The sequence below is a fragment of the Vidua macroura genome, chromosome 31, assembly GCF_024509145.1.
Source record: "Vidua macroura isolate BioBank_ID:100142 chromosome 31, ASM2450914v1, whole genome shotgun sequence".
In the NCBI taxonomy this organism is placed as follows: domain Eukaryota; kingdom Metazoa; phylum Chordata; class Aves; order Passeriformes; family Viduidae; genus Vidua; species Vidua macroura.
The window spans coordinates 1,571,477-1,587,410 of NC_071601.1; the positions used below are offsets into that span (position 1 = coordinate 1,571,477).

Genomic DNA, 15,934 nt, shown 5'->3' on the forward strand with positions numbered 1-15,934 from the left:
ACAGGTAAGAAAAGAAAGGCAAAAAAAACATGAGAGGGAGTGGTCCCCCAGCCTTGCTGACTTATGGACAATATGAACAGTCTGGGAGAAATTGTGCTTTTTTCCCCCCACTTCTTATCCTGTCCCATAGAGCTCCAGTGCTTTCAAGCAGGATTGGGCATTTTGGCAAAAAATACTCCTGCCTAATCATGAGGATCATGCTGCAGAAGTCCAACTCATTTGGTCTTAATTTGACAAATGAAGAATAAAAGTTTATTAAATATATGGTGAATATGATGGCTTTGTTTAGATCTGAGTGAGAATTCACAACATTTTGTTTCTATTTGGCCTTGATTTGATGAGGTGACAGGCAAATTTTGCATTCTTTGGGGTTGATTTTATGTTATTTCCAGCATCACAGAGTAAGAACAAGTAGTATCTTAAACCAAGGATTTTTAGAGCATAAAGGAGCCACTGGAATTATGAGATTTTTTTTTTTCCCTCTTCAATTGCAATGGGCTTGGTGCATTTCACCATTAAAAATGAGCAGAATGTCCCTTCCAGGAAATATGAGCCTGGTGACATCTAGTGACTGTCCTCAGCTGCTGCACTCCAGATATTGCCTCCAATGAGAATCAGTGCAGAAATTTTATTTGCTAAATTGTTTTTGGGTTTCTGTTCTTACTTTTTCAATCCTTTGCAGTGGAACATTGTTGTGCCAGGTGATGTTTTTTAATTCTGTGCCTGATGAATAAGTGCTTTTCATTTCTTTCTCACCTCCTTTCCAGATCAAAATACTTCAAGCTACAGGTTTGCCACAGCACCTGTCCAACTTCGTGTTCTGCAAATACACATTCTGGGATCAAGTGGAGCCAGTTATTGTTGCACCTGAGGTGGATCCTTCCCAGTCTTCCATCAGCAAGGAGCCACGGTGCATGGTTGTCTTCGACCACTGCAATGTAATTTCTTTTTCTGTTTTATTAATTAAACTGTAAGGCAGGCAAAAAAAAAAAAAAAAAAAAAGGCAGGTTAAGTTGGTGTAGCAGTTCTATCTGCCTCTTTTCTCCCATTTTATTTCGCCATGCCCTAATACCATTTTTAATTTCATGATGTTGATACACTAATATTTTTTTTAAATAAGAACTCAAATGTCTTCAGATCCATTTAAGTTTGATTCTTCTGCACTGTTCATTTGTACAAAAATTACTGAAGGTGAAGTGGGTTAATAAAGGAAAACATCAGTTCATCAGAGAAACTTACATTGGAATTTATCCACAGTAAAATTCACTGTGGATGAGGGATATTTCTCTGAGGATATTTGTTGTCAGTAAGTGAGCTGATCACTCGAAACTCTGATGAAATGAAGAGAAATGTCCCAATTCTGGGACATGGGGCTGCTGTAGATGCTGAAGTTGGGTTGTTAGAGGTCAGAACAGAATATTTAGGACAGACTCTTTCTTCCCACTGGCTCTGGAGCAGCTGAGCAGAGGCATCTTTTATTGAGACATCTAAAGTCAGCTTGGATGAATCTCAGCCAAATCACCCCAGCTGTCATTATGTTCTATCACTTCTCATCACACTGGGCAATTTATTCCTCTTCCCATTTGTGAAATGGATGTAACACCTTCTGATGAGTTTTGATTTTTTGATTCTGAACATGGCAACATATGCTTTGATTTTTTTTCTGAGCCATTGGCTCGGGGCTTGCAACAGCCTGTGGTCATTTTTCAGCTCCTTATAGACTTTAATCTTTGGAAAATCGCATACCTTTGACCTGCCTCCTGATTTTAGAAACTGAGGCAACACTTCCTTTCCCCTGGATCGTGTCTTGGGAACCAGGGGGAATTTTACTAAATGCTTTTATTAAAGTCAAGGCAGTAAAATCTCCCAGCCTGAGTCGTGTAGTCGCAGTTACCAGCTGATTTGTCCCTTCCAGGAGGTTTCTGTGAACATTTCTGAAGACTTCATGGAACATCTTTATGATGGTGCTTTGGCCATTGAAGTTTATGGACACAAGCAGAGTGGTGACCGAAAAAACCCAGCCCTGTGGGATTTGGGAATCATTCAAGCCAAAACACGCAGCCTTCGGGACAGGTACATGTGGAAAATACATCTTTGGTTTAGAATTTGGGGAAAATCACCATCTGAGGTGCCCAGTTTCGAAGCAGGTTTGGGGTAAGGAGTCAGATTTTGAACTGAACACCGCTATATGATTCCAATTCATTCCTGGCCATGAAATGCCATCCCTGTAATGCTTCCACTGGAAAAGACTTTTTCCTTTTTACCTCATTTTGGATAAATATGCAATATTACGGTAATTCAGACTGCAGGGAGGTGGTGTTTGTTTGCTGGCACCATTTGTTGTCCCCAAAGTAATCTTGTAGTAGCATTTTCTTAAGTGTGAGTTGTTTTGCCTCTTCAATTAGAAGGCAGCTCTGCATCTTAATTTATTGGCAGTTACTTCTCTTTTTACTTGCAGCTTAAGCTTATGCTGACTATTAAGCTGCATATAAGGAAATGTAAAATAAAAGTCAGGGAAATATGGCAAAGAGGAAAAGGATGCTCTAAAATAGTGGGTTATGTTTGATAGCTAAGTAGTGAGCACCTCTATCCTTTTTAATTACAAAAATGGCTGTTTCTTATTAAGCTCTGGGAAGAGTTGGAGAGAAGGCAATGGCAGGAAAGTGCTCTGAATTTTGAGAGCTCGTGAGACAATGTCATATTTCATTCTTTTGTCTTCCTTCTCAGTCTGATTGCCCTGACAGCACTGGGCTTCTCTGGCAGGAGTTGAGACCAGAGCTTAAATGTGGAATTGGGGTTTGTATTGGAATCAGGAAAAGGCTTATTTCTCATGTTTGACTAAAATAGCTGTCAGGAAAATTTAGAAGCTCTGCACAGCTGTACACACAAATGGTGTGTTTATTGCAGCCTCAGTTCTTGCTGCTTCAGTCTGCACTGTGAGCTCAGTGTTTTGATGTTTTAATTCCTTTTTCTTTGGGGATAAAAAAAAAAAAAAAAAAAAAAACCATCCAAAGAGAAGAAACAACCCAGTACATGACTTGTTGTGCAGGTGGAGTGAGGTGACCCGCAAAGTGGAGCTGTGGGTTCAGATCCTGGAGCTGAATGAGAACGGGGAGTACTGCCCAGTTGAGGTGACCCCTGCCAAGGACGTCAGCACAGGAGGCATCTTCCAGCTCAGACAGGTGAGGTGGCACGGGCAGGGTTCCAGCTATCACCTGGGAAGCTTTGCTTTGGGTGGCCAAGGCAGCGTCAAGCTTAGGTGCAAAATGTGATGTTGTGGAAAACAGGTGTGAAGTGGGAGACAGAGCAAAACACAGCTTAAAGGCGATCAAAGCCCTCCCTGTTACTTTTTGCTCTGTCCTGTGCCCTGTCCTGTGCCAGCACCTGGCAGAAGGGACATCAGTCTCCACTGAACTTCATTATTTTTTAAAGAGGTCCAAGAGTTCTCTTTTATTTGATCCTTCCAGCCAAGCACTCCTTTGTTCTTTGAATTCTACCTGCTTTAAATTGTTAATGCTTAACTGAGCAGCTCACATTTTTAAATGATGAGCCATTGATAAGCTGCTGCCCAAAGAACACGAGGAATCAGTAAAAGTTAGATACAGGCTGCTCCTCTGACCTCACTGACTCCTTTGATTTTTATTTTAATTTTCTTCCTTTTATTTACTTTTTTTTTTCCCCTTACAGTTTTACTAAAGTGCAGTTGCTTTGCTGCACTGATACCATCAGTGGGTCAGAATTTTCAGCCAAGGAGAGCAGAGTCAGAAAAAGTTCACTGAAATTCCAGTAGCTCACCGAATTAGACTATTTGCCCTCCTCTTTTGTAGGTGGGAAGAAGATCCCATTTTCTGCCTTCAAAAGTATTAAAAATGAAATCCTATAAGGGTACGTTTGAAAACCCTCCAGAAAAGTAAACTGGGGAGCTGCTGAATGCTGAACTTTTATTTTTCATTTTGTAAATTCATAAATCCTGTAAATGGAAATCCTTGCAACAGGAGGAGGATCTCTTGAACACTGAGTCATTGGGATTGCAGCATTTTGTTCTTCCCAAAAGAAACATAAAATTCTCCTTGCCATTGGCTGCCAGTAGAGGTCCCTCTGGAATTAAACTTTCAACACTTTATATTATTTTTTTTTAAAGCAAGCATTTCAAGTTGTTCTTTTGGACAGGGGCAATCTCGACGAATCCAGGTTGAAGTGAAATCTGTGCAGGAGTCTGGGACCTTGCCACTGATGGAGGAATCCATATTATCTGTTGGCGTTGGCTGTGTTCAAATAAAGCATATCAAGTCACAAAATTATCAGGTAAAACTCTGAATATTTACTGTCAGCTATTTCCAAGAGCTGAAAAGCATCAAGGGAATCATTTTCCATGGCAAAAATAACACTTGTAAGATGTTTTGTGTCTCTTCTGGTGTTGGGGTTTTTTTTCCTATCTTTGAAAGCAGCACAGCCTTAACACACTCGAAGAAGAAAATACAAATATTCCTAAAATCCGTTAGGAGTTTTTTGTGTAGATTTTACTTCAAATATTAGACATGGAAGACAATATTACGTAATTATTAAAAACAAAAATTAATTTAATGTATTCAAATTAAAAATTCAAACTAAAATAAACCAGTGCAACATATATTTAAATAGTGTCCAGTTCCAAATGTTAGAATTCCAGGAAGCACTTGTGGCCCACAGTAGATGTTGGGCAGTTGTTGGACAGTCTCATACACACTGCACCTCATGTGCATCCCTTTCTTTTTAGGGATTGTCTTCTTGCAGTGCTCCTGTCAGTTTCTGGTGGACTTTTACTTTTTCCCCGCAACAGATAGATGAGAATTCAGTGACTCCCTGGACCTGGCAAAGCCAAAATCTGGTGCAGCAGAACAGGTCTCTGAACTTGTTTGATTTGCTGCCCTGCTTGAGACAATGACAACTGAATGGAAAAGTAGGAGATGTCCCAAAACATTTACCCTATTGACAGCGTCTGATTCAATCCCTGTCTGCTCCCCTTTTTTTGCTTAATCAGGATGGGTTTTCCTTTGAGCTCTGAAGTACTTGGGGTTTTTGTTGCCTCCTAACCCGGGCAGTCCTTTCCCATTGTGTGTCTGGGGTACAAAAAGGGGATTTTTTTCCACCTTTCCAGCAGCATCCTGGGCAGATTGTTCCTGTTATTCCCTGTTATGCTCCTGCTGGCTTTCTCTTCAGCTTTTCCATCACAGCAGCCCCTGATACCCACATTTCCTTCCTATAAAGCCAGGAAACTCCTGAATGGAGGAAGTTCCTCTCCTAGGACAGCATGATTGATTCTTGTAGTTTTTCCTTGACCCACAACCTACAAGTGCCCCTTTTAGCCTGGTTTGTAGAGACAAGTCCCAGGGGAGCATCCTGTCTGCCTCACTTTATTTATTCCCCAGTGAATTTCTGATCCACTGACCAGTTCCAGACTTACCCTACAGAGCTGGCAGTCCCCAAACCAGTACATTCTATCAAGGAGAAAGACTTCAACTCAACTTGAGAGAGGGAAACCAATGAGTTATGCCTGAAACTGATAACCCCCATGGGAAAGGGCCATTAAAAATCAGATTTTATGAGACCTGTTGCTTACAATAGGCTTTGGACAACAGCACCTGGATTTTTAGTCCCCTTATTATAATTTCTCTTATCTCAGGTAGATCAGGTATCTCTGGAATGTAAAAGATTTTCTAAAGACCTTGAACTAAGGAAATGCCTCTTCTCTATGGCTTTTTAATTTTAGCTTAGCTAAGTTTTTGCTTTCATGATTAAGGTAGAAAAGTGGGCTCTGGTGGCTCGTTATTTTTTAACTAGATAAGTAATAACTCCTTGAGGATTGGAGCCCTCATTCCTTTTCCATTCCCTATGAGGAGGGGCACTTGTGCTCATTGCAAGTGGCTCTGCTTGGGATGAAGGTCAAGAATTAAAGGTGGTGTCTGCCGTGGGAAGATAATGGGAATAAAAGGTTGAAAGTCTGCATTGTCACTCCTGGTGTGGCTGCTGTTCTAATTCCCTAATAATTGCAGTAGGTTTTTGCAGTTCTTCTCCTTTACAGCAAAGTTGCCTCCAGTCATTTGTACACATCTCAGTTTTGGGGGCAGTTCTGGGCCCCTCATGGCAGGAGAGACCCTGAGGGGCTGGAGAGTGTCCAGGGAAGGGAACAGAGCTGGGGAAGGGGCTGGAACCCCAGGAGCAGCTGAGGGAGCTGGGAAAGGGGCTCAGCCTGGAGAAAATGAGGCTCTCTAGAATTCCCTGATAGGAGGGGGAAGCCAGGTGGGATCGGGATTTCTCCCAGGGAACAGGGACAGGATGAGAGGGAGCAGCCTTAAATTATGCCAGGGGAGGTTCAAGTTGGATATTTAAAGCAATTCCTTCATGGAAAGGATTGTCCAGCCCTGGCACAGCTGCCCAGGGCAGTTGTAGACTCCCCATCCCTGGAAGTGTTCAAAAAACACGTGGATGTGGCACTTGAGGCTCAGCGCTGACCGTGGTGGTGCTGGTTGATGGTTGAACTCAATGGTCTTAAAAGTCTTTTTCAGCCTTAACAGTTCTGGGATTCTTTACCAGACTTTGATTTTTCAGCACTTGCTGAAACACTTAAGTCTTAGAGGTAAAACAGCATTTTCCTTTGCTGTCCAGGATCAACAGGTTTTAAGGTATTTCTCCTGTTTCTTCTATTCCACTTTCCTTCAATTATTAAGACTTCTGGTAGTTAACATTAATGGAATTTTTCCATTATAATTATTGGATTGTTCTGGTTGGTGCTTAGATGAGATGATAGCAGCAAATCTTTGGGATATCAGTGTGTTTTAATTCTGTGACCATTGCTGAACTCAGACTTTTATTTTTATGTAAGACTGTTAATATTGCTTAAAATAGTTACACCTTTTGCATTCACTATGTTTCCTGCTATCAAAAAAAAAAATTAATGGCATGGTTTTTTTTGTGTTTTGGCCTAGGAAGAAGAGGATGAAATGGACAGTTATCAGGTAAAAATTTTAAATTCTCTCTTACAAATGCAGAAGTTTTCAGATCAAAGCATATTAGAGGAGGAACTGATTGTTCTTAAGGATACTCTGGTGTTTTGAGGGTTTTTTAAAGGACACAAGCACTTGAAAAAATTCATTTTAAGGGCACATTTGCAGATGCCATAACAGTGGGATGGTGTGGGGTAGGGATGGATTCCTGACATGAGGCTGCTAAACACTGAGGGGAGTGGTGAGGACTGGGGTTTCCAGCTCCAGTGGTCAGTGAGTTTTGGAGTAGTCTGGGGGCAAAGAATTGTATGAAATTAAGGTTTTTTTTCATCTGGGTAGTACAGAAAAAAAGCCTAAGAGCTGGCAAGCAAAAATACTTCAAATACAATATGGAAAGTTGAAGGGTTTGGACGTGTCTTCATCTTCTGCTGGGTGTAGGATGAGCAGAAGGGTTTGTAGAAAATGTGCAAAACACAGTCAGGAAACCTTGGCTTTCCTGGTGCAATATTTAATGTGGTATTTTTTTTTTCCCCCTTTTTAGGACAGGGACTTGGAGAGGCTCCGTCGGAAGTGGCTCTGTGCCTTAACAAAGCGCCAGGAGTACCTTGATCAGCAGCTGCAGAAACTCGTGGGGAAGCCTGGTAAGGAAAATGCTGTTAAAGGTAAAAGGCTGAGAGATGTGCACACACTCTCTATCTTAATATGTCATCAAATTTATTAGAAAATATTTTCATGGAGAGTTGGATCTCTGATCTCAGCAGTAATTTGCTTTTTTGGGGGTGAAGTTAAAGTTGGAGAAGCCTTAATGGAATTGTTTGTTGTTTTGGGGTGTTTCTTCGTGTGCTGGGTCGTGAGCAGAGCAGGGTTTATTCTGTCATGGGGGGTACAGAGTCCCTGCCATGTGCCAGAGGCACCCAGAGCTGCTCTGCTCTCCTGACTGCCATCCTGACATCTTGCAGATAAGACAGAGGACGACGCTGATCGGGAGGCTCAGCTGTTGGAGATGAGGCTGACCCTCACGGAAGAAAGGAATGCTGTGATGGTTCCTTCTGCTGGCAGTGGGATCCCTGGAGCTCCAGCAGAGTGGTAAGAACATCCATTCCCAGAGGAGGGATGTAAAAATGATGCACAGCCCATTCCTGGCTTTGGATCATGGCCATTTTTTTTTTTTTCTCTCTTCAATCTGGCCTCTGTACCCTGCATGAGCAAAGTTGTTAAAATTAGGCCTCTTGCTTAAATTGTTTTATCAGGTTGTGTCTCTGAAATCCAGAAATGCTGTTTGGTAAACGATACTGTTATTGATCACGGTGTAATTATAACCTTCTGAAAAAGGGAATCAATATTTATTACCACTGCAGTTGCCATTTAAAAAAATTAGCTAATATGTTAACTACCTAGTTCATTCACTTAAAAGGCTGCCCTCTCATCATAAAACTGCATCTCCAGGAGCATTTTGTTGCACTCCTGGTTTGAGAACAAACTCTGTTTAGTCAGCAAGTGTTCCATGTAATTTTTTGAACATTAAAAATAGTAGAGAGCACTAGACTGAGACTGCTGTGCTGGATCAGCTGTGAGCAACAACTGCAGATAAGGATTTGGGGTTGTTTCACCTCAAACTCAACTTCACTTGCTTGCAACTTCCTGAATCTCTTCTCTGAGCAAGCCTCTGACAGTATTTATTGATGGAATTGAGTGTCATGGAGTTTGAAGCTGAAGTTTGTCAGAGCTTCTAAAACATTAAAAAAATAGCAAGTTCTTGTTGGAAACACATAACTTTCACATCAAAGGGTTTCATTAGGTTTGAAAACAGCGGGGCTGCAGGAAACTTGCTCCAGGAAGAATCTGGTTTGCACCAGAGGAAATGTTCAGTATGATTCAAGCACTTTATATATTACTTAAGACTCCAGCCTGCTGTTGTTCACTATAAATTTATCAGTTTTGGCTCTTCGATACGTGTTTTGTAAGAAAGAGTAATAACTGTGTGGAATGGCAGCATCAGTGTTGCCAAAACAGCGGAGCTGCAGGAAACTTGCTCCAGGAAGAATCTGGTTTGCACCAGAGGAAATGTTCAGTATGATTCAAGCACTTTATATATTACATAAGACTCCAGCCTGCTCTTGTTCACTATAAATTTATCAGTTTTGGCTCTTCGATACGTGTTTTGTAAGAAAGAGTAATAACTGTGTGGAATGGCAGCATCAGTGTTAGTTTCAAAACTTTGAGTCTGGCTTTTCTGATTCCCCATTTTCCCTGCCATTACTAAAGTAGAGGGGTTTGCATTTAATGAATGCTTGTGTCAGAGTAAATAAACTGAATTTTGCTATTAGCATTTGGGAGAGAGAAAACACTTCAGAAAGCAGAGGTCAAAGAAGATGGTAATTCTAAGAGAGCTGATATAAAAGAAATACTAATTTATTTGAGTATCTTGGAATCTGCAGCAGTATATTAAAATAAAGAGGTTTGCCAAGGTTATCAATGGTCTAGCTAAAAATTGCAGACTGAATGCGATGTCCTGGGAGTTTGGATCATCAGGGACGTGTGCTGGGTAAATCTCTGTTACTTTAAATGCCACCATTGTCCCTGTCTTGTATTTTAGGACTCCTGTGGCTGGTATGGAAACTCACATTCCCGTTATATTCCTTGACTTGAATGGTAAGTGGTCCTTAAGATGGCAGAGTAATTTGAAAACAAACTTTGTCCAGCCAGTGAGGTTTCAGAATTGAAGCAAGCTCTTAAAATTAACAGAAGCCTGGAATGGCAGGTGGATTAATTGGAGAAGGGCCCATTTTTCCCGAAACATATTGCTTAACGTTTCAAAATAAACAATATTATGGATGGAAGGAACCACAGGTTTTAATAATCCCATGTTTCAATGCATCCCAATGCAAGATCCTGTTTGAACGATGTATTTGTCACATGCTCCTACCAAGGATGGGAAGTTGGAACCAAGAAGCTGGCAGCTCCAAAGCAATCCAGGGAGCAGTCAGTTAAGTAAATCCTTGATAGGAGGTTTAAAAGAGGGTTAATATTTGGATGAGAGGTGTCAGGTGAGAAGGGGAGGTGACACTCAGCCTGTTGTGAGGAGACCTGGGCTGCAATCTTCTGGCATTGGTGGTTTGTCCACCTGGGACAGCACATCCATGGATCCAATGGCTTCAGAGAGGAGCTGGTTAATAATTCATGGGGAGGGCCTCCAGCCAGGACAGGCTGAGCTTCTCAAAACCCACATTAAGGGTTTGTTTAATCATGATCTAAAAGTACTGTGTTTTCTCCTGCTCATCCAGCAGTTTATCTTAACAGCACCACATATTTAATGCCAAATGAGCTCAGTGCTGAAATTCCACCTGTGGGCAAGGAAGGGGTGTTTGCCACGGGGGGAGATTCTTAGCCTTTATTAGGCACATTTGAGTCTGTGTCCCCAAGTCTTTGTGCACACCTTCTGTATAGAAATGTTTTTTTTTTTTGAAGTGGAACAATTCAGCTTTAATTTTGTAGGTGGAGTCTTAAGTAGCCAAGCTGGGGAGCTGGGGATGAAAATGTGAATTTATGACTTGCTGATGTTTTTTAAAAAGGGTGATTGCTTTGTGTTTCCTCACCTTCCACATCCCTTCCTGTCTGCAGCTGATGACTTCAGCTCCCAGGATAACCTGGATGACCCAGAGGCAGGAGGCTGGGATGCTACTCTGGTGGCAGAGGAGGAGGAGGAATTCTTTGAGCTGCAGATTGTGAAGCATCACGATAGTGAGGTAAGGGAAGCTGCAGACCAGGGAATTTCAGTCTTTTAATTGTTGTTCTTATATGTCCACATGTGAAAATAATACATCAAATAGATCATAAAAGTAATAAATTACGTGTTGCTCCTTTGAGCAACTGTGTTTTCAAGGAATATTCACTGGGAGTATAACCATGATTTGGAAAATAGTAAAACTCAAGGGTCTTCCTTCATCCAAATCCAAACATTCCAAAAGCCTGAGATTCAGTTTGTATTTAACAAAGCAAAATCTCTGAGCAAATTAGAGTACAAAAGCCCCAGCTGAAAAACCAGACAATCTTAATTGTTAACATTTTTACCTCTGCATTGTTACACTCATTATCCCCTATTTTGCCACATAACTCATAGTTTCACAACTTTACAATTGTTGGTTTGTAATTTCTACTATTACGTTTAGAATCTCTGACTTATTTTATTCCTTACAATTTTGCTCCTTTCTCTGAAACTTTTTTATTTTTTAGAGGAGCTTTATTCCTGGTAGTTCTGTTAGGACTTTTTTTTTTTTTTTGTTCTGATTTGTATTTAGAACCTGGAAATTTGGCTACAAGGCCATTTTTCTTATGGCTTGAAGATAAACCATAAAATCTTCAGTAATACTTGTATTTTAACATGCAAGAAGAAAAATTCCAGTTTTTGCTGTATTGCTAGAAAGGTTTCAGCAAAGTTATTTTTCAAATACAGACAGGAGAATTTTTGTGGTGTGATGGAAGATATCCACTGTAATCTCTGTTGCTCTCTGGTTTATCTTAATAAATTAGGCCAAATGGTCCTGCACTTCTGCATATTTTATAATTTATTTGCAATGATCCTGGGTATTCAAAGATGTTTTTTCAAGAGGAAATGTTCCAGAGTTTGAGCAAGTTGGCATTTTTAATCCCAACATCTTCATTTGGCAAACTGATCTTGATTTTTAAATGGCCTCTTCTAAAGTGCGGGGATTTTTTCTTCACAGGGAGCGAAACGGAGAAGCCGACTCTCAAAATTTATGTATTATGTATTTTTGCTAATTATGCTTAATTAATTACAGTTAATTATACACCTAATTATGCTTATTAGAGGATACATTTTTTCCCTCCCCTTTTGCAGGTGAAAGCAGAAGCCTCATGGGACTCCACAGTCCACGACTGCATCCAGCTCAGCAAGGGGACGGCGGCAGAGGAGAGGGTTTACCTGATTGTCAGAGCCACTGTCCAGCTCAGCCACCCTGCAGAGATGCAGCTGGTGCTGCGCAAGCGCATCTGTGTCAACGTCTATGGCAGACAGGTGCAGATCCTGCAGCCCTTCCCACTTCCCAGGACTCGCATTCCCTCCTCTCTTCCCCCCATCTCAGCCTGGGTGGAAGCGCCGGATCAGCGGCGCCCAGCGAGGCTTTGAGCTGCCAAGTCGTTTTCCTGGTATCCCTTGTGTTGTGGATGATGGCACAGCTTGTTTTTTAAGGCATCTAAATATGAGAAATTAATTTTTCTCTTAACCACGGAGTGCTTTCTCACTGGATAAAGAAGAGTTAATTTCTTGTGAGCTCAGAGTTCGTATTTTGCATAAGGGAACTTCTGTGTTTCCCTAGCCCCACATTAAGTCCACACATTGCTGCTAACCATTTGTATTTACACCTCCAGGTATTTAGAAATCAACTAGGAGTAGCTGGAGGAGAGATCCCTTGTGTTAATTCACCAGAGTTAATCACTCTTGGTCCTTTATGTTTTCCAGCTGGTGCTCTTACAATAATGTGTAGGTGAGAGCAGGGTGTTTGATAAATGGCAGGCAGTGAAGTTGTCATTCCATTTGCAGCATCATGCCCTGAAAATAGTATAAATCCTGAGAATGATGGGGGAGGAAGGAGTTTCTTCTGCACTGTCTGAGAATCCAGCCTCCCCTAGCAGTGATAATGACAAAGCAGAAAGCCTGGATTGTTATTCTGGTTGCACACCTGTAGTTAAAATCTGAAGCAAGAGCAAAGAAAAGAGGTGTGGTCACACCCAGAAACCCTGTAGGCAACTCCCAGTGCTGGAAGTAGAACCCCAGCTCTTGGTGCTTCCATCAGGCAGAAGCTTTTTCTCCGCAAGGGAAGAGCAGTGAATTTTTTGTGATATGAAATGGGAGACTGTATTGAACAGATCAATTGGACGTGCCAATAATCACAATCGGGTGAAGTCTTCATCAATTCTGTTTTCTACAGATTTAGTCAGGGCCGTTTTTTACTTTCATCCAACACAGAATCTTTGGCTTTCTTCCTGTTTTTCTAAAAACCCCCGTCAATAACCTTTCCTGGGAGTTTGTCTCAGCAGCATCTTTGAATGACTCATCTCTGCATTAATTCAACAGTCCAGTTCTTAACCCTGCAAGGCGCCAAGTCAGCATAAACAATGACCATGCCCCTTAAATCATTCTTCATAACGATCTCTTTGGTCAAGAATTTAATGTCTGCACTTGTCAATATTCAAGACAAGTCACCTAGGGCTCTGTCAGGAAAAAAAAAAACACCTCTAAAAGCAGCTGATGCTTGAAACAGTCACCTTGCAAGGAAGGAAGTGACTCCTTCTCTGTATCCACAATAATGAAGCAAATTATTTTTTCCAAGTTGATATCTTTGGCTCTTACATGTTTATTGGTTAGACTTTGGAGTTTGGGCTTCTTTCATTGTGAACTGAATTTATTTCAGCTGGAATCTGTTAATTCACAGCTGGAATCTGTTAATCCACATTTTCCTTGTGTTTCCTCCCCACAGGGTTTTGCACAGAGTTTCCTGCGAAGGATGTCCCCCCGAAGTTCCATCCCTGGCTGTGGCGTCACTTTTGAGATAGTCTCAAACATTCCAGAGGTGAATAAAAAATTAGAGTGTCTCAAATTGGCCAAGAGCCTCTAATTTTGTGCTTTCCCCCCCTCATTTTGAGCATGCTGGCTCTTGCTGCTGCCAGCATAAACTGTGGTTTGTAAAAGATGGAGCCTGTTCCTTTACATGCTGTGACTTAGCAGCAACCTCTGTCTTATCAGTGTCACTGTGTATTTTGTTGAGTGAGCATCTATTTGCTCAGGTCCTTGAAGAGGCAGTTTGAAGAGAGAGGTGGGGGGGAAAGAGGGAGGGAAAACGGGCAGGTGAAGTGCTTGCTGCGGGGAGCACGAGAATCTGTGGAAAAAAATAACAAAGTGGCTTTTTCTCAATAATGTCTTTATGCAATTCTTGATTCCTGAGCATATTCCCAGTTAGATGCTAATCCTTTCTTTCCAAAGAGATGCTCTGTCAGGGCACTTGTGAAAACATTAACACATGAAGAGCCAAAACTCTGATTGCTGCCTGGCTCTTTCATGTTCTGCTGCATTTTGCACTCTGTGTTGAAATGCTTCTCCAGCAATGTTCTATTTTTTTTCTTCTTGCAGCTCACTTGAAATTTTGTTTTCCTCTCAGGTTAGATAACGCCCCCAATGTGCTCGAGCACTTTTTAATTATGAAATATCTGAATGCAGCCCTTTTGCTAATTAATGGCAGTGTCTTGCTGTGAGACTCTCAGAAAGAACCCAAAAAGCCTCAAAACAATAACCACGTACAGCTTGAGATGTCTGTGAGAGTGGCACAAGCACCTGTGCAGGTTACGTGGCACAAGGTGTTCATTTGGATCGGAATCTTAGATTGGGTATTAGGAAGAAATTTAGAATAGATTTTAGGAAGAAATCTAGAATAGATATTAGGAAGAAATCCTTTTCTCCAAGGGTGGTGAGGCAGTGATTGCCCAGAGAGGTTCTGGACTCCCCATCCATGGAAGTGTCAAAGGCCAGGTTGGACAGGGCTTGGAGCAACCTGGGATGGTGGAAAGTGTTCCTGCCCATGGCAGGAGGTGGAATGGGATGAGTTTTAAGGTCTCTTCCAGCCCAGACTATTCCATTATTCTCATCTGCCCCTGGGCTCAAGGACAAACAGTGCTGAACTGGTGCCCTGCGGTTTAAAAATGCGCTTTCTCCGGGAGTGACGTGGGAGATTTTGGGTTTATTTTAAAATGCTGCCTTCTCTTTTTGCCTCCCCAGGATGCTCAAGGAGCAGAGGAGCGGGAGGCACTGGCCAGGATGGCAGCAAACGTGGAAGATGCAGCTTCAGCTGATTCTGAAGCCTACATTGAGAAGTACCTGCGGAGCGTCCTGGCCGTGGAGAACATCCTCACCCTGGACCGGCTGCGCCAGGTCTGGCTGCAGCAGGGAGTGCCCTGAGAACAGTGTGCACAATCCAAACGTCCTCATGAGTGCACACAAGCTACCAAACAACCCCAAAAACCACCCCAGTGCACACCTCAGCCTCCCAAAGTGAGCCTGTGGCAAAGATCCAGGGAAGCAGAGATGTCCTCGCTCAGCTCCAGCACGGATGGGGCTGGGAGTTCCCTGCTCAGGGCACAGTTCTGGGGAGCTTGGTTTGGTTTTAAGGCTGTTCATTGCTAATTCTGGTTCAGGAAAAGGAGTTATGTGGCCTTAGCTTTTGCTTTCTGAAGCTTTCTGCAATTGCCAGTAGAGTTTTTGTCATTTTGTCCACATTCTACTTTGAATTCACCAAAGCCATCCTGCCAATAAAAAAAGACACTGATTGGGTTAATTTTAAGTACTATAACTTGATCTGTTTACCAGGAAAAATACAGGAGAGGAAAACATTTGTTGAAGATTGTTCTCCTGGATATAAATTATGCAAGCACAAAGAGAAAAGTTATGCAAAACAAGCTGGAGCTTGTGCCTGCCCACTATAAATTCACAGAGAAGTGTGATGCACTTTAAATATTGAAAGCAAGTTCCCTGTCATTTATAATTAGTTTAAAGGATTAAAATACGAGCTCAGCTAGGAAAGAGAGTCTTAGTCTTTGCATCTCTGTCATCTCCTAGAATCAAGACTGCAAAATCCTACACGTGCCAATCAGCAAAATGCCAGATGTTAAAATTTTATCCATTCATAATTTTAGCTGTGTAAATTTTACAGACAGCAGCCTCTGCCACAAGGCAGCTTAGAACCATTTTACTTGTATAGACAAAGCTATCCTGGGACGATCAGAGGTTTAATTCTTGCCAAGTACACTTATTTTCTTCCTTTTGCTCTCTGTGACTGCCAGGAAGTTGCTGTAAAGGAGCAGCTGATGGGAAAAGGAAAACTCTGCCGCAGGAGCCTGAGCTCCCCCAACGTGAATCGGGTGAGTTTCCCCTGCTGGCATCT

The 15,934-nt window shown here is 41.9% G+C and overlaps 1 protein-coding gene across 3 annotated transcripts in view; it reads left to right on the plus strand.

Moving 5' to 3' along the window:
* KIF13B (kinesin family member 13B) overlaps positions 1–15,934 on the plus strand; it is a 120,333-nt gene that overhangs the window by 77,830 nt on the left and 26,569 nt on the right. For all 3 annotated transcript variants that reach the window (XM_054001636.1, XM_054001637.1, XM_054001638.1), the window contains exons 22-34: positions 768–938; positions 1,916–2,073; positions 3,050–3,182; positions 4,171–4,305; positions 6,966–6,995; positions 7,525–7,624; positions 7,943–8,069; positions 9,580–9,635; positions 10,605–10,729; positions 11,842–12,018; positions 13,481–13,573; positions 14,773–14,925; positions 15,834–15,911. In XM_054001636.1, the coding sequence (XP_053857611.1) occupies positions 768–938; positions 1,916–2,073; positions 3,050–3,182; positions 4,171–4,305; positions 6,966–6,995; positions 7,525–7,624; positions 7,943–8,069; positions 9,580–9,635; positions 10,605–10,729; positions 11,842–12,018; positions 13,481–13,573; positions 14,773–14,925; positions 15,834–15,911 (1,536 nt within the window). The remainder of the gene's footprint in view (positions 1–767; positions 939–1,915; positions 2,074–3,049; positions 3,183–4,170; positions 4,306–6,965; positions 6,996–7,524; positions 7,625–7,942; positions 8,070–9,579; positions 9,636–10,604; positions 10,730–11,841; positions 12,019–13,480; positions 13,574–14,772; positions 14,926–15,833; positions 15,912–15,934) is intronic.